Source organism: Rutilus rutilus (genome assembly GCF_951802725.1).
Source record: "Rutilus rutilus genome assembly, chromosome: 15".
NCBI classification, from domain to species: domain Eukaryota; kingdom Metazoa; phylum Chordata; class Actinopteri; order Cypriniformes; family Leuciscidae; genus Rutilus; species Rutilus rutilus.
Window position 1 is genome coordinate 9,313,281 of NC_140220.1, and position 24,053 is coordinate 9,337,333.

Sequence of the window (24,053 nt, forward strand, 5' to 3'; positions counted from 1 at the left end):
AACATTTAGCATGACATGCATTGTGTGTGTATATATAAATATATATCTAGATCAACTGAATTTAAATAAACTGCTCAGTCAGCAGTGCGATATCCTTCAAGTAGCAACACCTGTCGCACAGTGGGAGGGGCTATCGAGATAAAAAAAATACAGTAGGAGGGGTTATGTCGTGGTGTGAGAGAGTGTGGGAGGGGTTAGTGTTGTAATAGGAGGGGCTAATGATACAATGGGTTGTTTAGAATGGGAGGGGTTAGCGGTGTGGTGGTGGGGGGTCATGGCTCAGAGTTCGAAATGAGGGAATCCAATCTGACACGTAACAGATATGTTAACAGGACTTTTTCCACACAGACTCATCATATGCTTTCCAGTCGAGCATCATTGCACTCTAGATTGCGATGGAATGGATTACTTTAATTTTGACTGTGTCTATTGTGATTATTTCTTTTCATCTTATTTTTGGTAAAAGTCACCCCAATGCTCCTCCATGCATAAGAGGTTGGATACCTTGGTTTGGTGCTGCTTTTGAATTTGGCAAAGCACCTTTGCATTTCATCCAGCAAGCCAGAGCCAAAGTAAGTTTGCCCTTCGAGAAAATTACTTGCATGAAGAATAATAACTGTATAGCCTAGTCTATATAATTTTATATATATATATATATATATTAATTACTAATACTAATTAATATACTAATTTTCATTTCTGCAAGTGACAGTGCAGTGGGATTTCTGAAATTTGATTTCAGTGTTGTTTTTTCCACAAAATATAAATAAATAAATAAATAAAAAGTAAAACTGTGTTTAAAAGTCTGCAAATTGTCTGTGGCATAAATCATACAGGTTTGGTCTGCCATTGGGTTCAGAAGTCCAGCTCCTCCCATGCAAATTGTGATGAACTTGCTGCACTCAAATATTATGTGAAAAATTTAAAAGCACAGTGTGGTAATTAAAATTTGAAAAATAACAGATATGCATTATAATTTTATGTTTTACTTTTTCTTTTAAAGGTAGCTGCACATTATTTATATTATATAATCAATATAATTATATTAGAAAATGCACACTCAGGCTTTCTATCTAAACAAAAATGCTTGCTTATAATACATGCATATTTATTAACATTGTGGGATTGCAATATTTAATTTTGTTTTGTGATGGCTGGCTGTTTATACTTTCATTACCAACTGCAAAAATATTACCCAGACACTGTGCTGGAGCCCTGTGGCTAATCTTGGTGTGTTTTGTTTTTGAGCTGTGCCATACTAACCGAGTTTGAGGACAGCTCAGTTCAGCATCATTAATTTATGCAACTAGGGCAGGAGCTGCACACAGTGGCCTTTTTTGACACAATTTTTGTTCTGGGCACGACTGTGCCAGTTCTGTGAAAGCATTGGCGCTAATGAGAGGTTTGCTGAATGGACAACTGCTCTAAAATTCAGTAATTGCTTCTGCCAAGGCAAAAATCACACAAAAAGAGTGCTTTCAAGTCTTTTAAGGTTCACTAGGGGGTCACTAAAAAAATTGCCTGTTTTATACTGTATTTTTTCATTGATATGAAATAGAAATAATAAAATGCAATTCCTAAACCTATAATAGCATTTTTTTCCCCCTAGTATGGACCAGTTTTCACTGTTGTAGCTGCTGGGAAGAGACTGACGTTTGTGACCCTAAATGAGGACATCCGAGCTTTTTTCACTTCCAAAGATGTTGATTTTGAACAAGCAGTGCAAGAACCTGTTTACAACACAGGTAAAATGTTAGCAATAAATGCAATCAATTTGAATCTATGCGATTACTCTTTTACACGTGACCTTAGAACTGACTGAACTCAATATAAGATAAACGTCATCAATATTGTAGTCAGTGATAATGTGATTACTCATGTTAACCTTTGCGTTCCTGTCCAGCTTCTATCAGCAAAGACAGTTTCTTTAAGACCCATGCGACCTGTATCACCATAATCAAGGGCAGACTGACTCCGGGCAACACGGCAATGCTCTCCGCTCATCTCTGTGAAGAATTTAATGACCATTTGGAGAGCCTTGGAAGCGAAGGATCTCGACAGCTAAATGAACTCATCAAGTATAGTCTTCTTACATCAATTATTTACATTGTGCTAAAGTTCCCCGTAGAGAACAGTAGATACCTTCCATACATTTTGCAGCAACTGGTTAACACGGAAATTCTGTGCCTAATAATGCCGCTGCATATCATTAGATTATGCTTATGATATGTAGACTATAATATATTATAATCCGCTACATTAATCCTGCAATCTGACAAGATAAATTCAAGTAAATATTGTTCTTTAAAACTGAATTAGACACTTTTTAACTTGTTTTCAGGAGTGTTATGTATCCAGCAGTGATGAGTAACTTACTGGGCCGATGTAACTCCCCCAGTAGTGCCCTATCCAGGCAGGAGTTCCTTGAGAAGTTCACAACATATGATGATGGATTTGAGTATGGCTCCCAACTCCCAGACATGTTCCTGAAGTATGTGAGCGGTACTGCCACAATATGACTGAAAACTGCAATTATTAAACACAATTAGTCTCCTTAATCATGTTTCCACAAGTTACTTGAAACGATACTCGACTGAAGGTCTTGCATATCTACAGATATTTCTTAAATGCATTCAAAACATCTATAGCCAAAGAGGTAAAGGATGTTTCTTTTCTGTCTTCAGGGAATGGGCAAACTCAAAACAATGGCTCATTTCTCTGCTAAGAAATATGGTTGCCAACGCAGAGGAGACTCTCTACAGTGAGAGTTATGGAAAGGTAATATAGGTAATCTATACCAAAGATTCCTCCACATGTTGATGATAAAAGACAACTATGGTCTTTATTGAGATCTTAAAAGTTTTTAAAATCCCTGCAAACCGAAATGGGGTGCTTATATCGGCCAAATGTTTCACTCTCTATCCAGTACTGTCAAAAACAGTGTGAAATTATTTCAATTTTTGATCTCAAAACCTATGGCATAGAGTCTAATGCCAAACTGAATAGTTCCTTATTGATATGTTAAAGGGACAGTTCACCCAAAAATGAAAATTCTGTCATCATTTACTCACCCTCAAGTTGTTCCAAACCTGTATGAGTTTCTTTGTTCTGCTGAACACAAAGGAAGATATTTGGAAGAATGTTTGTAATCAACAGATCTCGGTCCCCATTGACTACCATAGTAGGAAAAATATATACTATGGTAGTCAATGGGGACTGAGATCTGTTTGGTTACAAACATTCTTCCAGATATCTTCCTTTGTATAAATATCTTACAATGTATAAATGTATGAACATATTTGCACAATAGAGGGAGCTAAAGAGTTTCAGTCAGGCTTCCAAGCCTTTTTTTTGTAGGGCGATAAGTCAAGACATTTGAAATTTCACAGTTTTGTTCTTCTCATTATCATATATGTATATTTGGAATCAGCATAATAGACTCTGTCTATCTGCCGTACCTGGCCATTGTTTAAAGAATAGTGTACCCAAAAATGTAAATTCTGTTATCATTTACTCACCCTCATGTCATTCCAAACCTGTATTAGTTTTTGAAGACGGTTGGTTACAAAATAGATTTGGTTCCCAATCCCATTGACTTCTATTGTATGGACAAAAATATAATGGACGTCAATGGGAATTGAAACTGTTTGGTTATCAACATTCTTTAAAATATCTTCTTTTGTGTTTAGCAGAAGAAAGAAATGCATACAGGTTTGTAAAGATATGAGGGTGAGTAAAGGATGACAGAATTTTCATTTTTGGGTGAACTATCCCTTTAATAATGCAATTAAAGCCAAAGAGTTCCTAATCTGTCACTGTTTCTCCTTAGACTTTACTACAGCACCTGACTACTTCAGTAGCTGACAAATATCTACCAAATTATGGTTTACTTTTGCTTTGGGCTTCCCTGGCAAATGCTATACCAGTAAGTGAGAGGTTTATATCAGTGCTGGTGTGAACCCAGATTAACAGATGAACAGAATGTTACTGAGACCAAACGTTTCACTTTATTCTAGATAACATTTTGGGCCATAGCTTTTATTGTGTCCAATCCTGAAGTGTATAAGATTGCAATGGATCAGATCAGCACTGCCCTTGGTGACCAAGGTAAAAACCAATCTCTCAAAACAAATGGGTTTCTATCTTTACAGCCCCTCCCATATTTTCAGCCAACATTAGTCAAAAAGCCTGATATATTTGGTAGCACTTTATAATTGCTTTCATTATAAACACAAACTAACTTAAAAAATGTGGGTGTCTAAAAGATTTTCCAATGCTTTTGACTTTTTGTAGTCTCTTATGCTCTCAAAGGCTGCATTTATTAAATGAAATACAGTATATATTGTAATCTTATTACAATTTAAAATGTAATTTATTCCTGTGATGGCAAAGCTGAATTTTCAGCATCATTACTCCAGTCTTCAGTGTCACATGATCCTTCAGAAATCATTCTAATATGCTGATTTGCCGCTCAAGAAACTATATTATATAGTTATATTATGCTGTCTCTCAATATTTGGGACCACTTATTCATGAATTTCCTCACAAATCCACTAGAGGACAGCAAGCTCTCATGCATTGTGTTTGACAAGCCTTACATTTAAGTTTTTATTTTTTTCTGTCAAATCTGTTCAGAAAATAAGATTTCCATATGCACTAATAATCATTATTTGCATGTTGTCAAAATGAATCATATGCACCATTATGCATAACGCAAAAGCACATGACAGTTAAATAGGATATAAGTATCATTGTGCTTCTGTTTAGACAGATCCAACCAGGCTTTGTTCATAGTGAATTAGACATTCTTTTAAGCACACATCAGTAGTACTTAAGGCTATAGCCACTATAGTGCTTGTGTGTTTGCTTTGCATTTAAGACAAGGAGAAGACAAAGGTGACCCTAGATGACTTACAGCGGATGCCATATGTGAAGTGGTGTATCATGGAAGGCATTCGGCTGAGGGCCCCTGGAGCCATCACTCGTAAAGTAGTGCGACCTCTCAAATTACAGGTCAGCCATGACAGATTATTCACTGTACAATCTATTTAGTTTTTTCCAGTGTTTCTCTTGGATATATGCAGAACAAATATATAGATAAACAGCATCTTTCCTGTGTTTTAATATAAACCGTATATACAATAAGGAGAGAAAAGCTAAGATTTCATTCTTAAAATCCCTATCCATAAGAGAGAGAGAGAGAGAGAGAGAGAGAGAGAGGGGCTACAAAGCAAACATTAACAGGCTTTCTGTCAGCTAAAAAGGAACTGTATTTATGTATGTGTGTTTTCTGCTTTCAGAATTATATTATCCCACCTGGAGACATGCTGATGTTGTCTCCTTACTGGGCTCACCGAAACCCCAAGTATTTCCCAGACCCGGAAGATTTCAAACCTGTGAGTAACTTCACCTTTCTGAATGACCTCAGCCACAGGATGAGGTTAACCCAAATTCCACTATAAACCAAAATAAAATAGACACAAGACACATGCTCATAAAATGCTTTTCCCCAGCAAGTAAAGTGCTTTACTATTAAATGTTCCTGCACTTTTTGAGGAGTCTTTTTACATCGTTTTTTTTTTTTTACTCTATGAGGTATCAAAGATAGAACCGGCATCTCTTTTATTAGTATTTTCTTTCAATAAAACTTCCTTCCAGTTTGTCTGGCAAGCTGTGGAGTGCTGGTCACAATGTGCTTGAAAACTCCAGCTGTGCTCCATTAAAACAGGAATAATAGGCCTGACAGTTATCTTCACAATTAACCTTCCGGCAAACGCCTATAGAGATTCCATTCCATTTCTGTCTACTAATGTCTTGAAAGAAATATCACCACTCACAGAGTCTGGGTAAGACCTACATCTATACTGTATAGCCACTCTGTTAGTAAAAAACTAACAGTGGAAATGCACTTAAATATTTGACACACTGAATGGATATGACTGCTGTCTTAAAGGGATACTCCACTTTTTTGGGAAATAGGCTCATTTTACAACTCCCCCAGAGTTAAACAGTTGAGTTTTACCGTTTTCGAATCCATTCAGCCGAACTCCGGGTCTGGCGGTACCACTTTTAGCATAGCTTAGCATAGATCATTGAATCGGACAAGACCATTAGCATCTCTCTCAAAAAAATGACCAAAGAGTTTCGATATTTTTCCTATTTAAAACTTGACTCTTCTGTAGTTACATCGTGTACTAAGACCGACAGAAAATGAAAAGTTGCGATTTTCTAGGCTGATATGGTTAGGAACTATACTCTCATTCCTGCGTAATAATCAAGAAACTTTGCTGCCGTACCATGAGTCCAGCAGGCGTAATGATATGACGCAGCGCCTGAAAATAGGTCTAATAGGTTTTGCTTACTTAGTCCCGGTCAAGTTGGAAGTTACAGAGCTGGGGACTATTTTCAGGCGCTGCGTCATATCATCGCAACTTTACATTTTCCGTCGGTCTTAGTACACGATGTAACTACAGAAGAGTCAAGTTTTAAATAGGAAAAATATCGAAACTCTTTGGTAATTTTTTTGAGAGAGATGCTAATGGTCTTGTCCGATTCAATGATCTATGCTTAGCTATGCTAAAAGTGGTACCGCCAGACCCGGAGATCGGCTGCATGGATTCGAAAACGGTAAAACTCAACTGTTTAACTCTGGGGGAGTTGTAAAATGAGCCTATTTACAAAAAAAGTGGAGTATCCCTTTAATGAACATTCAGTATTCTCGTCCATTGGAAAACTATACAAATTGTTTTGAATCTATGAAAACCTTGGAGGGCTGGACTTTTTGACCAATTCAAAAGTTGCTTTAATTTTGTCGGCTTTTGAGTTGCTAATGCAACTCGAGCAATTATTGATTTACGCGCACAATAAAGCCGCATTAGTGAACGGATGGACATTGCATTGAAAGTTATTCAGAGATTACTGTAAATATGTCTTGTTATTAAATTAAACCTTGGAGTGCTGGAAGACGGGCTCTGTTGGTGTATTCTGGACTGGCCCTCGTCTGAGTGGATTATTTTTAATGAAACTTTTCTTCCCACAGGAACGATGGGAAAAGGCAGATTTAGAAAAGAATGTCCTCTTGGAAGGGTTTGTGGCATTTGGAGGGGGGAAAAATCAGTGCCCAGGAAGGTTAGAAAAACTGTTGTGTTTATACGAAATAATCTTTGTGTACACTTAAAAAATTTACATTCAATAAACTTAATTAAAACGAGGAAGGTATTCCATGTAACTAAATATATAAATAATATAATTTAATATTTTTTTTCATGTATTCTAGATACAATTGTTTAACTGTAAAAAAATAAAAAATATATATATAAATATATAAAATAAAATATATAAAAATATATATAAATATATATAACTACATATTTAAGGAAAAAGATGCACTTAACAGCTGACACACATCACTTATTACTCAAAGGGGCAACAAACACAACCACCAGTGCCAACACAATAAACAGTCAAATGACTTAAACATGCCACTGCATGCTGGGAAACAATTCCATGAAATAGAATTTTAACTTATTTTAACTAATGAAATACTAAGGAGCAAAAAAAAAAAAAAAATAAATGTATATTTTCATGCTTCATATGGTGCTGATCATTGTTTCTTTTTCCTTTGACAGCTGGTCTTTGTCTTGAACTTCTCTAAACTTTGTACAGATAACACAATTGAACTTGTTGCATCTTTCATGAAGTCAGTTTAGAGATGTTAGGGCTTTCATGCCATGCACATCTGGCTGCATTTTAGTTACTTTTCCAGTCAAGCACGTACAGCTCCAGGTTACTTGAATGGGGAAAGACTGAAATCTATAGAAACCTTAGTCAAGATTACATTTAAGTAAGCAATAACAATTTTTTTGCATACTAATTAGCTTAAATCATGCACGAAAAAAAAGTAATCGCAGTAAGCGATTTCTGATTAACACTGTTGATATCTGAAATCAACTTGTGCTGTCAATCGATTCAAACGTTTATTGCACATTTCTTTCTGTAATTAATAGCACCTAACATTAACGTTTTTAATATATTTTTATATTGTAATAATTTCATGTAGAAACAACAAAGACAGAATATTTTAAATATTTGATCTAACAGGTAGGAAATATACAGAAATTGAAAAAAGTTATCAAACACTTCACAGTCTTCACTGCATAAAAAATAAATTAAATATAGATTGATCCATATTAAAGCTACAAAAGATCAGTCAAGAGCAGACGAGCGATTTTCTCTTTGTCTTTTGTTCTTTGATTAACATCAGTGACAGAAGCAGGTTTATTAGGCTTCTGTCACTTTAAGACCCGTGCAGCTCTGACACACATTCGATGTCCTCACAACTCTTTACGGTCATTTAAGACTTTATTTAACTCATTAAAAATGAGGAGAATGCTTACGAGGATACTTGACAAAGCGGACATTTTGGCATTTCTCTTGCTCACTCTCTGTCATTCATGAGTCGACACGCCCCCTACTTCTGATTGGCTACTAGTGTTTTGGGGTGCTCAGTCCAATTCACTTTCAACAGTGTTTCTCAGAAATCGCTTATTGCACCTTTAATGCTCTCGGGGGCTGTTTTTGCCTTCAAGGTTTGGTCAGAGTCTTTAGCCTGTAGCAGGAACACTATGGGTTGTACTTGGCCTATAGCAAATGCCACAAGCTGCACCAGCCCATCTTTTCCCCTTTGGCTCTATTGATGAGAATGTCAGTTCCCTTGGGTTATTTACACCAAGGCTGGCATGAAAAGTTCATAGCTGTTACCACCTAGAACTTTGCCAGCATGAGATTCGATTTACAGGTGATGCTTGTAAATCATGGAGCTGCATTATTGATAGTGTGCACTATGGTCCCATTCCTGGTATAGTGCCATGTTGATATAAATCCATGGCACTGCTTTTATGTTGCACTGAGCATTCTTGGCCCTAATGTCCGAGCCCTTTGGGCCCCTGCTGATGACATCATCAAGACCATGGGGAGTGTGCGGCTGGGGTCAGTATGACGTTAATAGAGATGTATAAATACTGGAAGAACTTTCCCAGCTGCACAGGAAGATCAAAAGCATAGGCACAGACCAGTGACCTTTCGAGACCCTCCAGAACAGATGCATCTATGATTATAAGTCTGGGAATATATGAGCTGGAGAAACAGATAATAAAAAAGTAAGAGACAGGTGGAGTAATATAGAGAGGAAGGCAGATGTATATTGGGAGCTAATAAAAAATAAAATAAAAAAATCATGAATTATTTAAACAAATATAAAAAAATATATAAAATTCATTTTCTATTATGCATAGTACCAGTGTTGGGGAAAGTTACTTTTAAATGTAATGTGTTACAATATTGTGTTACTCCCTGAAAAAAGTTTCTAATTGCGTTATTTTGATGTAGTTGGGGGCCTTAAGCACATAAATAGGTATTTTCGCGCAAATTCATCTAAAAGCGCCAAATTTGGCACAGATGTAGCTCAGGTCATACCGAAATGATTTAGCTAGGGCGCCGGAGCCAGCGACCCTCGGGGCCAAGATGGCGGCCAAATCCAATATGGCCGCCGCCCGAAAAGGGTTCCGGCTTTAATTTTTGAACCACATGAGTTACAAATACAAACTTGATATGTTTTTCAGCTTAATTGATCATGAGAAACACATAGGAATGTTTATATTTATGACCCAGTATATCTGGACCCCTTGATCCTCCAATTCCAATATGGCCGCTCTCCAAAAAAGCAGTTTGGGCTGTAGTATGGGGCCTTACACACCATTGTACGCGCAAATTCATCTACAAGCACCAAATTTGGCACAGATGTAGCTGAGGGGATACTGAAATGATTTAGCCAGGGCGCCCGAGCCAGTGGTCCCTGAGACCAAGATGGCGGCCAAATCCAATATGGCCGCCGCCTGAAAGGGTTTCGGCTATAGCTTTTGAGCCAGATGAGATACAAATACAAACTTGATGTCTATTTTACCTTCTTTGACCATGGGAAACCCATAGGAATACTTACATTTATGATTGGGTATATCAGGACCCCCCAAATTCCCTAAATTCAATATGGCTGCTGTCCGAAAAACGGTTTTGACTACAAATTTTGAACCAAATGCGCTACAAATGAGGATGTGGTGTCTATTTTATGTTTATTGACCACAGGAAGTCCATTGGCATATTTATATTTATGCTTGTGTAAGTCTGGAACCTGTATTCTTTTCAAGACTGTGGTTGAAAATCCTTTTTTTTACCACAACTTTGAAGGTTATTCTCAATGTTGATTAATTTCCTTATAAAAGTGAAATGGTTTTCAGTGTACCACAGGTGAATACATTTCAAAGTGTAATCATATAAGAAAGAATAAGACACAATTATTATTGCAAGGCAATATTTATATTATGTCAAATTGTTAAAATAATAATATAGTCAGTTTTTCCAAAATTCTTAAAGGTTTGCTTAGCATAACAAAAAAACAGCAATAACATAAAAAACAACAGTGAATTCTCATGGTCTCTCACATGAATTATCATTATCACTCACAATCACCGGATCTCTCATTGTCTTCACCATCATTGTTTGTACAAGCACCCTCACATGCACATATACACTCACCTAAAGGATTATTAGGAACACCTGTTCAATTTCTCATTAGTGCAAATATCTAATCAACCAATCACATGGCAGTTGCTTCAATGCATTTAGGGGTGTGGTCCTGGTCAAGACAATCTCCTGAACTCCAAATTGAATGTCAGAATGGGAAAGAAAGGTGATTTAAGCAATTTTGAGCGTGGCATGGTTGTTGGTGCCAGACGGGCCGGTCTGAGTATTTCACAATCTGCTCAGTTACTGGGATTTTCACGCACAACCATTTCTAGGGTTTACAAAGAATGGTGTGAAAAGGGAAAAACATCCAGTACGCGGCAGTCCTGTGGGCGAAAATGCCTTGTTGATGCTAGAGGTCAGAGGAGAATGGGCCGACTGATTCAAGCTGATAGAAGAGCAACTTTGACTGAAATAACCATTCGTTACAACCGAGGTATGCAGCAAAGCATTTGTGAAGCCACAACACGCACAACCTTGAGGCGGATGGGCTACAACAGCAGAAGACCCCACCGGGTACCACTCATCTCCACTACAAATAGGAAAAAGAGGCTACAATTTGCACGAACTCACCAAAATTGGACAGTTGAAGACTGGAAAAATGTTGCCTGGTCTGATGAGTCTCGATTTCTATTGAGACATTCAGATGGTAGAGTCAGAATTTGGCGTAAACAGAATGAGAACATGGATCCATCATGCCTTGTTACCACTGTGGAGGCTGGTGGTGGTGGTGTAATGGTGTGGGGGATGTTTTCTTGGCACACTTTAGGCCCCTTAGTGCCAATTGGACATCGTTTAAATGCCACGGCCAACCTGAGCATTGTTTCTGACCATGTCCATCCCTTTATGACCACCATGTACCCATCTTCTGATGGCTACTTCCAGCGGGATAATGCACCATGTCACAAAGCTCGAATCATTTCAAATTGGTTTCTTGAACATGACAATGAGTTCACTGTACTAAAATGGCCCCCACAGTCACCAGATCTCAACCCAACAGAGCATCTTTGGGATGTGGTGGAACGGGAGCTTCGTGCCCTGGATGTGCATCCCACAAATCTCCATCAACTGCAAGATGCTATCCTATCAATATGGGCCAACATTTCTAAAGAATGCTTTCAGCACCTTGTTGAATCAATGCCACGAAGAATTAAGGCAGTTCTGAAGGCGAAAGGGGGTCAAACACAGTATTAGTATGGTGTTCCTAATAATCCTTTAGGTGAGTGTAGAAGTGCAATGAACTCCGGCTTTACAGCACTTACAGTGCCCTCTACATGCTGTCTTGCAGCCACAGTGGAGGAGAATGGTGCAGGCTTTACTGGCGTCTCCGAGATTAGTCCAGTAAGGTTCCCAAGTCTTGCTCGTAGAGTCCCGATACCATCCCCATGCATTGAACTCTGGGATATCTTGCTGGACAGCGGTTGCCTGATTCCAGTAGAAGCTGGCCTGCAGAAGTGCTCTTTTGATGTGCTGAATCAATGCAGCTTGGGTGGGTGGCAGGTTCTCAAGATACTTGGTACCATTCGAGAAAAGGTGATGTCTAGCTTCATCTACACGGCTGGAACCACAGCTCTTGCGGTACATGATGATGACCATACGCTCCAGTCTTTGGACATGGACGTCATTGTTGATCTGTTCAGGCTCCAAGGTGAGGGTAACCAGAGATTCTGTGAGATCTGGTGTTGCTTCGCAAGCTGCCCATGCACTCTTTTTCCCATGGCACAGGAAGGCTGAGGTTGTGTCACAGCCTGTTAAAGCGTGGAAGAGTGGTAAGGCTAGTGACTTCTGGGGACCAAGATCCTTGCTGATTTCATGAGCAGGAATGTCCCTATAGTTTTTTCCACCTGCAAAGCCGATCCAGAGCTCTGTGAGGCCGAGTGTGTTGAAGAAGCGGATGGCAAGGATGACAACATCGCTGTCGACAGTCCGGACAAATGCCTTTTTATGGCCATTGGCCCCAGCATGTGCAAGATGCAGGATTATTCTTGTATCTGCTTCTGGATGATTACAAGGCTGAAGGGCAGACATGTCATACCCTGGTCTGTTGGAGAGTACAGCATCTTTCTTGGTGGAAAGGAGAAGTTTACCTGACATGCCATGCTTGGTTATCTCTTCACTGATATATCCAAATAGTTAGATATATAACAATATATCCAGTATATATATAATAGATATATCCAATTACGTTTTGGAATTGGAGTTCTCCCATCTACTTTAGTTCTTGATCCGGTTCCTCTGCGTTGGTGAGTTTGTGTTTTGAGTTTCTCCTCTGGATATGTATCAAACACAATATCCAATCACGTGACAGATTCATAGCTCATGTGTGACCTCACAAACCCAGCAATATTGGTGTTAACGTAGTCATGGAATGTTTTTTCAGTAGTTGGCCGGACCATTTGGACCATGAGCTATGAATCTGTCACATGAGCTCATCATGTACAGCAAGAGCTGTGGTTCCAGCCGTGTAGATGAAGCTAGACATCATCTTTTCTCGAATGGTACCAAGTATCTTGAGAACCTGCCACCCACCCAAGCTGCATTGATTCAGCACATCAAAAGAGCACTGCTGCAGGCCAGCTTCTACTGGAATCAGGCAACCGCTGTCCAGCAAGATATCCCAGAGTTTAATGCATGGGGTTGGTTTCGGGACTCTACGAGCAAGACTTGGGAACCTTACTGGACTAATCTCGGAGACGCCAGTAAAGCCTGCACCATTCTCCTCCACTGTGGCTGCAAGATAGCATGTAGAGGGCACTGTAAGTGCTGTAAAGCTGGAGTTCATTGCACTTCTATATGTGCATGTGAGGGTGCTTGTACAAACAATGATGGTGAAGACAATGAGAGATCCGGTGATTGTGAGTGATAATGATAATTCATGTGAGAGACCATGAGAATTCACTGTTGTTTTTTATGTTATTGCTGTTTTTTTGTTATGCTAAGCAAACCTTTAAGAGTTTTGGAAAAATTGACTATATTATTATTTTAATAATTTAACATAATATAAATATTGCCTTGCAATAATGATTGTGTCTTATTCTTTCTTATATGATTACACTTTGAAATGTATTCACCTGTGGTACACTGAAAACCATTTCACTTTTATAAGGAAATTAATCAACATTGAGAATAACCTTCAAAGTTGTGGTAAAAAAAAAAGGATTTTCAACCACAGTCTTGAAAAGAATACAGGTTCCAGACTTACACAAGTATAAATATAAATATGCCAATGGACTTCCTGTGGTCAATCAACATAAAATAGACACCACATCCTCATTTGTAGCGCATTTGGTTCAAAATTTGTAGACAAAACCGTTTTTCGGACAGCGGCCATATTGAATTTAGGGAATTTGGGGGGTCCTGATATACCCAATCATAAATGTAAGTATTCCTATGGGTTTCCCATGGTCAAAGAAGGTAAAATAGACATCAAGTTTGTATTTGTATCTCATCTGGCTCAAAAGCTATAGCCGAAACCCTTTCAGGCGGCGGCCATATTGGATTTGGCCGCCATCTTGGTCTCAGGGACCATTGGCTCGGGCGCCCTGGCTAAATCATTTCAGTATCCCCTCAGCTACATCTGTGCCAAATTTGGTGCTTGTAGATGAATTTGCGCGTACAATGGTGTGTAAGGCCCCATACTACAGCCCAAACTGCTTTTTTGGAGAGCGGCCATATTGGAATTGGAGGATCGAGGGGTCCAGATATACTGGGTCATAAATATAAACATTCCTATGTGTTTCTCATGATCAATTAAGCTGAAAAACATATCAAGTTTGTATTTGTAACTCATGTGGTTCAAAAGTTAAAGCCGGAACCCTTTTCGGGCGGCGGCCATATTGGATTTGGCGGCCATCTTGGCCCCGAGGGTCGCTGGCTCCGGCGCCCTAGCTAAATCATTTCGGTATGACCTGAGCTACATCTGTGCCAAATTTGGCGCTTTTAGATGAATTTGCGCGAAAATGTGCTTAAGGCCCCCAACTAATGGTAATGCATTACTTTTGCATTCATTTTCCTCACATGGGCAGGGCTTGCTTGTTTGTTTTTTAGTAACAAAAAAAAAGTTATATTTTTGGCAAATGTAAAGCAAATGCAAGTAAATGCGTGCTCACATTTAGTCTAGAACTACTATAACCATTATGTTTACACAGCGTGCACCTCACTCCCGATTTCTCTCAACAATGGGAACAGGAGTAGTGCTAGTTAATAATTGGGAAAACAAAGTAATATACGTTACTTATTTGTAAGTAACTTTGCATTAAATAATGCATTACTTTACTAGTTACTTGGAAAAAGTATCTGATTACGTAACTCGCGTTACATTACCCCAACACTGTGGCACTATTTAAAGGGGTCATCGGATGCAAAATTCACTTTTATATGGTTTGCACATAAATGTGTCTTTGCAGTGTGGACACAACCACCATACAATGAAAAAAATCCATTCACTCCTTTTTTTTAATCCTCAAAAAGCCTAAACACTCTCAATAATCAAGCCGTTTGGATTTTCTGAGCAATATGATGTCATATTGCTCATGCTCCGCCCATGACCACTGACGGACTGTCCTGTATTAGCATATTTCCGCCCTCAGCAATTTGTATAATGTCTGCCAAGGCACGCCCCACGGAAGAGAGGGGTGGGTGAGCAGGTGCTCATTATCATTTAAAGAGACATTGCACCGAAACGGGTTGCTGTGAACAGAGCTGTTTTTGAGGAGGTAAAAAGGGTGTTGTTTTACACAACCATTGAGAAAATTTAACCAAAGTATGTTACAAACTTTACATGAAGACCCTAAAGAATCATACCAACAAGAATATTTTTTCTGTGGAAAATGGCCATCCGATGACCCCTTTAACATCACTATCACATTCTCTTTGGAATAGTTTAAAATGCCATTGAAACATTCAATCTATGCTTACCAACTTCCTGCATTCAAATGTCACATTGTCATAAGGATTTTTCAGGCTTGTATAGATCTCTCAGCTGGACATGGCCATAAATTAGTACACTGAGTGTGGCACACCCACGTATTTCATTTTTCTCACTCAATCTGATTTGATTTTGATCATTTTAGGAGATTGCTACTTGCGTCACTAACACAGTGCCCCTGAATGAGTCACGGCCCTCAAGGTTATTTGGGATGATTATTTCAAGAATCATGACTTGCATCTCTCGCCCTCCCTTTATTGCCTGGCATTATTCCTTTCTCTGTCTCACCCAGGAATCTTTCATTCTTGCACTCCGCTGGATGTAACATTCCTCTTCCCTCATCCACCAAACAAGGCCACTGTGGCTATGAATGCACCTGGAATTTGAACTCAATACAAGACATTCATTCACATTTTGCTTTTCTACCTACAATTTCAATCACAGTTTTCCCAGTATTCAGTAGCACTCGAGGGAGGGAGGCAGCTAGACAGCATGCAATATTCCATCGGAATACTAATACACATTCAAGCCGGCTTGTGAAGTGATGAGCACTTCAGAGCGATGAGTTTGCTTCTAGAAAATGTTCTTAATGAGAAAGAGCACATGAAAAAGAAAATGAACCACTTGTTGTTTATTGTGTCATCAGGTGGTACGCCATTATGGAATTGCATATGTTTGTTGCCCTCATCCTCCACAAGTTTGAATTCACCCTGTTGGATCCAGTGCCTAAACCGGTAAGCAGCCTGAGAAAGAGTAACATCCAATAGAGAATGGTAAATAAGCCTTGAAAGAGATGGCTTCAAAGTAGGCATTAGGTTAATCATTTCCAGATGTGTTCCTATGGCAGTATTTACCCAACAAGGGCCCGATCTAATGCTTAAGCACCGTCCTGCTCCTTTACCCGTGCGATTCTCAGGCCTGACCAAAAATAACTGTAAGTTTCGCCCACCAACGACCAAGTTCATTCCAGGAGCGTGGATCTAGATATGAATCATGCATTCATGAATGGGTCATAAGTGTATACAGTACCTTTCTTTGGACAGGATCAGGAACAACATTTCTGTTTTACAGCAACTTGATAAATTGTTGATATTGAAATTTGAAGGTTTCATTTCTTAACATTAGTTAATGTATTAACAAACATGAACTAACAATGAGCAACACATTTGTTACTGTATTTGTTCATCTTTGTTAATAAAATCCAGCTGTTCATTATTTGTTCACGTCAGTTCACAGTGCATTAACTAATGTTAACTAATACAACTTTTGATTTTAATAATGTGTTAGTAAATGTTTTAATTAACATTAACAAAGATTAATAAATGCTGTAGAAGTGCAGTTCATTATTAGTTCATGTTAACTAATGAAGTTAACTAATGAATCCTTACTGTAAAGTGTTACCGAAATTTCTTTATTTTTACTATCAAACAACATTTCCATATGAAAATTATAAATAATATTATAAAATAATATAAACACCAATGTTCAAAAGAATGCGGTAGAAATTCTGAAAATTCAGCTTTGCCATCACAGGAATAAATTACATTTGAAAATATATTCAAATAGAAAATTGTAATAATGTTTCACAATATTATTGTTTTAGTGTATTTTTAATCAAATAAATGAAAGAGACTTCTTTCAAAAACATTAAAAAATCTCTTGAACGGTGGTGTAGTTATATAGATTTGGAGAAAACGCTTAAAAATGCTTAGAAAATCATTTGTTTGCGAATGCCATTTGCTTTTATACAGTATTTTTTGCATAATGCAATAAATTCATACATTGTAAAATACTTACTGGGGTTGTACATCATATGTATGTGGTCACTGCACTTGGTGAATATATGTGTCTGCTTCTTGTAGAGCCCTCTGCATTTGGTGGGAACCCAGCAGCCAGATGGACCCTGTACAGTGAGATACAAGCACAGATAGAGCATGCATGTGTTCAGAGGGCTGTGCTACTGCTTTAGAGCTCTGTTGACAGTCTTGACATAAGAGTTGTGGAGATCGACAGCATAATATCCTGGGCTGAGCTTCAGAGCTTCTAAGCATCATGGTGAATGTTAAACAGTGACTTGGACACAGGCAAATACTAAACCAGAAAATCATACATTGCTAAAGGTAATTTAGGATATTAGTTGTTTATATTACGGTTTTGTTGGGTCAACCTCTTATATAACTGATGGCATAATAGAGATGATATATATCAGAAAGCATGAGGTTGTGGAAATTCCTCTCTCGAACTGAGAGACTTCATCATTTTCAGGATGCATGAAATAAACAAAATGTGATCCCGTATGCGACTGCACTCATGTTACAGCTAAACATCTTGTGCATGATATGGACAAAGTAAAGACAAGGTTTATAGACAATAGAACTATAAGTGGAGGTTCTTTTTTGTGAAGCAGAAATATGTAAACACATTATTACATGTATAAACACTGTGCTTCTTTTCTGTAGTGGTGAAAAGGATTGTTTCTAAACACATCAGTCTAATAGTCTGCATGTTCTTCACTGCATCTGTGTACACTCATTTTTGGATAAAACATTACATGACACAAGTTACATGGAGCAATTGTATGTGCTTGGGTGCAAGCATCTTTAATTTGTAAGGCAAACAGAATGTTTACATTAATTAAATATGATGATGTACTTGATTGAATCAATCACTGGTGTTGTAAACACTTTGCAGTGTTTCAATAAAGAACAAGTTTAACTGTGTTTCAATAAATAACATGTTTTGCTGCAGAAGTTTCCTTCTTCTTTATATTTCCATTTACTTACCAACCATGTGACTGTGATTTCGCCAAGCAAACATCATCTTTTGTTGATCTTGGAACAAATTTCCTGTCAAACAAACATAGCCTAACCTTAAAATCTTAAAGGATAGGAATGTTCATCCAGGATCAACTAGGATGTTGGATCCAGAAATATGGCCTACTTTGCAAAATCATGGGAGGTACATCAAATAGCCTACAACATTCCAGAGATGTTCAGCAGAAGGCTAATGTTTGGATACTCGAAAGTGGTGTGATGTAACAAAATAAAGCATTTCATTTGACATTCTTGTTCTTCCATATAAAAATCAATTAAAAACAAAAATATACAAAAACTCTAAAAACAACTGTGTGCTACTGATCAGATGATACAAGTTTTGTAATTCAACATTCATTAACATGATCAATAACACAAAAATGACACAGAAACTTCCCTTTTCACATCAAGAGGGTGGTGGTCATATATGATGATGATATGATATATTTGATGATGTGATTTCACCCTGTAGCTAGTTTGTAATGAGGTAAACTGGCGATGTCAGGCTACCTTGTTTAACTGAATAGAGCAAAAGCTATACAAATTAATATTTAGCATGAGCACTAAATACATCCAGCCACATAAAATCTGAATTTACTTAGGCCTATTGGGCTATAAGTAAATAAAAAAGCATTAAATTATGTTAAATAAATCACTGCTGAAATGTTGTTAATAATAAGGCCTTATAATAATAAGCAATAATATAATAAAAGGAACCACTGAGATTTTTTTAAAAGTTCTTACAAGCTGGTTTCCAAGCCTGGCAAATCTGGTCTTCAGCAAAAAAAAAAAATATATAAAAAACAGTTTCAATTGTTTCTCTCAGCAGGGTTTCTTTTTTACTATAGTAAAATTAGATACCCACAAACACTTGTGACAAAATCACATTTTGTCGCATTCAACTCACCGCACAATTCAACCCATGCTGCAAGTGCTTTGGAGTCTGACAGAATTCATTTCGAGATATCTCTGCTTTGCCCTGCACCACATTTACTAAAAACAACCTGCTGAACGTGTCATAGCGCCGCAACATCCAACTGCTGGCGAAACCTTTGACGTAGTTTCGAAATTTGCATATTCGCTTTTAGGAGAAGGCTATTGGTCCCAGAATCTCCCCCGCGCTCGCAGCGCTGCATTTCATTAGTGGGTTGAGCAAACATAATTTGAATGCCGGGAGGCGGTCATTGGTGAATCAAGCTGTCTGCAGTAACGTCAGGAGATTAGTGAATCGCAGCTGGAATGCGAGCTTGATTCACAAAGGCAAAGAGAGGGAGACAAAGCCACCGCACAGAAGATACGCACACCGGACTGCCACATCCCGCACAGGTACCGAAAAACCATGTCGACTTACTCCATTAGATCATCCAGTATATCTGTAGGCTACTGTAGTGCTTTGACAGGTGGTGCTGCTTTTATAAATGCTCAGAGAAAGAGAGAGAGAGAGAGAAAGCGAGAGAGTGTCAAATGAATGCAGAATTCTAAGTGTTGTATACTACATAGGCTACTTCTACATATAGTAGTATTAACTATAGCGTATACTATAGTATTTACTTTATTCTGCACTGCTTTAATCCTGTATGCATGTCACTTTTAAACAAATCACTTTTACACGAGTTTATGGGGACTTGGAAAGTCTGCATTGGTAGACAGATATGCTTCAATAACCAGTCTTACAATCCTAAAAAGAGTATGCAAGACATTTGATGATGCTATTGAATTTGTATTAGTAGCCTAGTTTATGAAGTGCACTCCTTGACCTTGACGGACGCGGCCAGTTGTGTGCTGTATTGACAGTTGCTGGAATTGAAATGTTGATGTGGCATGTTCACCATAAGGGTTTGTTATATTAGTCATCAGACAGAGAGAAATGATGAAAATAAACCCTTATTGCGAATAGAAGAAAAGTGAATGTCAGGTGATGACGACAGAGGGACCGCTCCTCTAGTGATGACTCAAAGGGGATGCAGCAAACAGGTTGCAGTAGACTGTGATTGACACTTACCCTTTTCATTTTGCCCTTTATGCACTGTACAAACCATACATATGATATAATACAGAATTATTTATTTTTAAACAGCCATTGTTTGTACCCAAAGGCTTTTAAAACGTATTAGTTGTAACTAATAAGGTCATGTACACTGTAATTGACTATAATACACTATAATAACTGTTAGAGCCTTTCGTTATGCATAATTTTTTAATCAATAAATATAATAACTTGACTGTTTTTAAACCTCATGATCTGAGAGACCCCAAGGCCCTTTTGATAAAAATAAAAAGTTAAAAATAAGTTTAATAAAATAACATTTTCTGATTAGTGTGCACACTAGCCAATTGTCTATTTATAATTGTTTAATGCAGTTTTTCCAGAATATGCTGTATCTCAGATTGATCACATACAAAACAATATTGGACAACAGTCATATTTCTGAAAATAACCTTCCAAATTTGCCAAGATAACATCTGTCAAATGGGTTTTAATTAGGTCATGAAAACAAAAAGGAATTGATTTGGGGAAACAAGAGATTAATAAGAGATTAATTAATTAAGAGATTGGTTATATAGTTTGTGTATGTATACACATAATACACAAAAAAATAATTGGGGAATTTGGGGTCAGAGTAAAGTCAATATTAACAAAGCATACATGAGGGTATTTATAGCAGCTTTCTAGTTTCCCCTACTTTAAAAAAATGAATGTGGATTAAACAATATTTAATAGTATACTTGTTTCCTGTATTTGTAAGTGTGTACCTTTACTGTTTTCCCCTTTTAGTTTGTATGGCTAAAATGAAGATTTGGTGAATTATATTGATTATTCATTCGGTGAGTTAGGAGGAACCATATATTTTCGATGTTTAGTGACCTTAGTCATGCCAACAAGCAAACATGTCTATAGTTTTAGTTAAACATTATGCTTTTTGGCTGAGCTTTAAAGACCATTTCCAAAATCAAAGGCATTTAAAATCTAAAGCTGAGCGCTTATGTCATTTAAATCATGCTTATGCTCATGCATAGTTTATGCACATCCTTATCTCATAACAGGGTCATTGTAATATTGTAAATGAAATTGATCCCTGTCTGGAAGTCTTCATGTTAATCAAGTTCCTCACAATCTCTGCATTTCATTAGTCCTCATTCTATTTTTAGCCTCGTTTACACAGGGCAAGAATGAACCAGACAGCTCCAGCCTCTATCTATAGCCTTGAGTGAAAGTGAGAGCACGCGTGTGTTAGAGAGCGTGTATGTGTGGCTGGTGATGGGCTATTGATCCCAAAAATAGCTGCGGGAGATTTAACAGTGCGTGTGACACCGGCGACAGTTCTGGCTTTGCCCACGGACCAAGCTTGTCAGGGGGGATCATGGGAAGAAAGGGCATGTGGAAAAGCTCTATGGAAATGGGTGCAAGCTGTTCCCCCACTTGCCGTTGTTGTTTCTGTGGGCTGACAAGAGACCAGTTCTGCTTTAAGCCCATCACCTAGGCTAATCTTTTGGTGGAGCATTAGTTACCGAGGCCAGGGGTTAGGCCTAACATCTGCCCGATGGGGTTCTGGGAGGTAACTGTTCTAGTTCTGTGTCACCTGTCGTGAGGACAAGATGCTACCTGGCTGTACAGAGAAAATACAGTTCATAAATATCTTAAAGCAATACAAGGAAAACATATGCATCAACAGAACCTGAGGGTACTTTAAGTAGATTTTTTAGTTTTCCCTGTTTTGTAATTAAATAATATGTTTTAAACAATATATGAGTATACTTGTATATTATTGCCTATATTTGTTTGCGTTTACTGTTACTGACCCTTTGTATAGCTACAAAGGAGATCTGTTGAATGATATTGATTATTTTTTCTTCAGTTTAGCTCGGTTTTTAGTCAGTTTCTGTTCTGTTTCACCCCTGTTGCAAGTAGACTGCAAAGTGTAGAATACAGCCTGTAAACAATTGGGGAAAAAATCATGTGGATTAAACAATATTTAAGAGTATATATACTTTTGTACTTTTGAGTATTGATTGTTTTTGTTTGTTTGCTGTTACTGTTTTCACCCTTTAATTTGTATAGCTACAAAAAACGTTTGGTGAAAGATATTGATTATTCATTTGGTGAATAAGGAACCATATATTTCTCATGTTTAGTGACCTTAGTCATGCCAAAAAGCAAACATGTCAATGGAAAACATTGTAATTGGACTGTAAAGTGTAGAATACTGTATATCCTGAAATCAATTGGTGATATTAGAAAAACATCCTCAGTTTTGATATTGTTCTGTACCCTTTACAGCCATGAAGGGAGAGCATTTATTTGCCAACATGAGAAGTGCTCCATTCCTCCAGCGGGTTTACCTCCTAGGTGGAGAGGAGCTGGTAGTCCTGCAGTCCACCGTGGGGGAGTCCTCACTGGGAGACAGTTTCCAACAAATCACCGACTTCAATGATCTCCCCATGTCCCTCTTCGCCTGCAACGTCGACCAATCAGTATTTGAAGACCATGAGGGCAAGGTAAGGTTAAATGAAATTACTCACATATTCACCAGCACTTAATTTTAAAAATCACTCCTGTAAAGCTGAAATGGAAGTTCATTGCGCAAGTGGCACCAAATGGAGTCACAAAAATGATTGTTTCCAAACAAGATTCTAAAAACTTTTCAGCCTTACAGTTATTCAGATTACAACCTTACATGATTGGTTGGGTTCAAGAGTCAAAGAGCATGAAAAGAAAGGAGAAGAACATTAAAAATAAACAATATTTCCCCCTTTAGATAGTTTTAAATGTATTGTGGCACAGTAAAAACCTCATGGAGACATAGGAACAAAGGCAATTTGATTGGTAGGAATGCTAGAATGCTCCAGTGGAAAAGCAATTCCCTCGACCTGTATTACATGATTTTGAATTAGGCCTCTCCAACCCAATTATCCATGTAGGCCACTTCAGGTGTGAAATTCGGCTTGTGGGCTCTCATCGCCACTGCTTTCTCCTCATTTGCAAACGTTCTAAGGAGTGAGTTTACACCTTGAGGCAAGGGAGTATCTTTCACTTCTTATGAAAGCCTACTTGTGGCTTTGTTGCTGGTATGATTTGCTTATGCAAAAATATTGACAAAATGCAGATAACTATCATGTTTCTTCCCATATTTTCAGTTCAGCATCTTATTTTCTCACAATAGACACAGATAGAACCAAAAGGCTGCATGGCTGATTAAAGCTATCTTATGTAGTAATGAAAAGCTGTAATAGAAGTTATAATGAGCTTTTGGCTTCAACACTTCAACGATCTTTTCTTCTTTATTGTGACATAGATCCAAGTGTAATGGATTATCACAACAAAAAAAAGTGTGGAGACTATTCATTCGTTGATTGTCGATTGGATTTTTGGGTGTTGCACTCAAAAATGGTGACAGATGAACATGAGCTTGCAGAGCCGGAGTTCAAGCGGAATAAATGATTGGAGAATTCCTGCATACAGTATATCACCAAATTCTCACCAGAAAATCCAGTTATGACATTTTGATAAATAAATATGAAACATGTACATGGATGAATATGCATGTAGATAATAGATAGAATTGTCATTTCATGCCAACTTTAAAGAGTGAAAACTCACCCAAAATGTTTAATTCTGTCATCATATTCACTCTCAGGTAGTTCCAAACCCATATGATTTTCTTCTGTTGAACACAAAAGGAAATGTGAAGCAGAATGTTAACCCTGCATACAATAAAAGTAAATGAGAATGGGTC

At 37.8% G+C, this 24,053-nt stretch overlaps 2 protein-coding genes across 3 annotated transcripts in view; both read left to right on the forward strand.

Moving 5' to 3' along the window:
* The first annotated feature begins 237 nt into the window (after window positions 1-237).
* Window positions 238-18,255, forward strand: cyp39a1 (cytochrome P450, family 39, subfamily A, polypeptide 1). Of its 2 annotated transcripts, XM_084433207.1 has the most exons (12): window positions 238-572; window positions 1,610-1,745; window positions 1,904-2,078; window positions 2,342-2,491; window positions 2,685-2,778; window positions 3,830-3,925; window positions 4,017-4,107; window positions 4,880-5,013; window positions 5,301-5,396; window positions 7,040-7,128; window positions 16,152-16,239; window positions 17,368-18,255. In XM_084433207.1, the coding sequence occupies exons 1-12, from the start codon at window positions 396-398 to the stop codon at window positions 17,434-17,436; spliced, it is 1,395 nt and encodes a 464-aa protein (XP_084289333.1). In that variant the 5' UTR covers window positions 238-395; the 3' UTR covers window positions 17,437-18,255. The 2 variants fall into 2 exon arrangements, with proteins under 2 accessions (XP_084289333.1, XP_084289334.1); XM_084433208.1 differs by lacking the exon at window positions 7,040-7,128.
* Window positions 18,256-19,520: 1,265 nt separating this feature from the next.
* rcan2 (regulator of calcineurin 2) overlaps window positions 19,521-24,053 on the forward strand; it is a 75,168-nt gene continuing 70,635 nt past the window's right edge. The window contains exons 1-2 of the mRNA XM_084432452.1: window positions 19,521-19,644; window positions 22,598-22,815. Of these exons, the coding sequence (XP_084288578.1) occupies window positions 22,600-22,815 (216 nt within the window). The 5' untranslated portion in view covers window positions 19,521-19,644; window positions 22,598-22,599. The remainder of the gene's footprint in view (window positions 19,645-22,597; window positions 22,816-24,053) is intronic.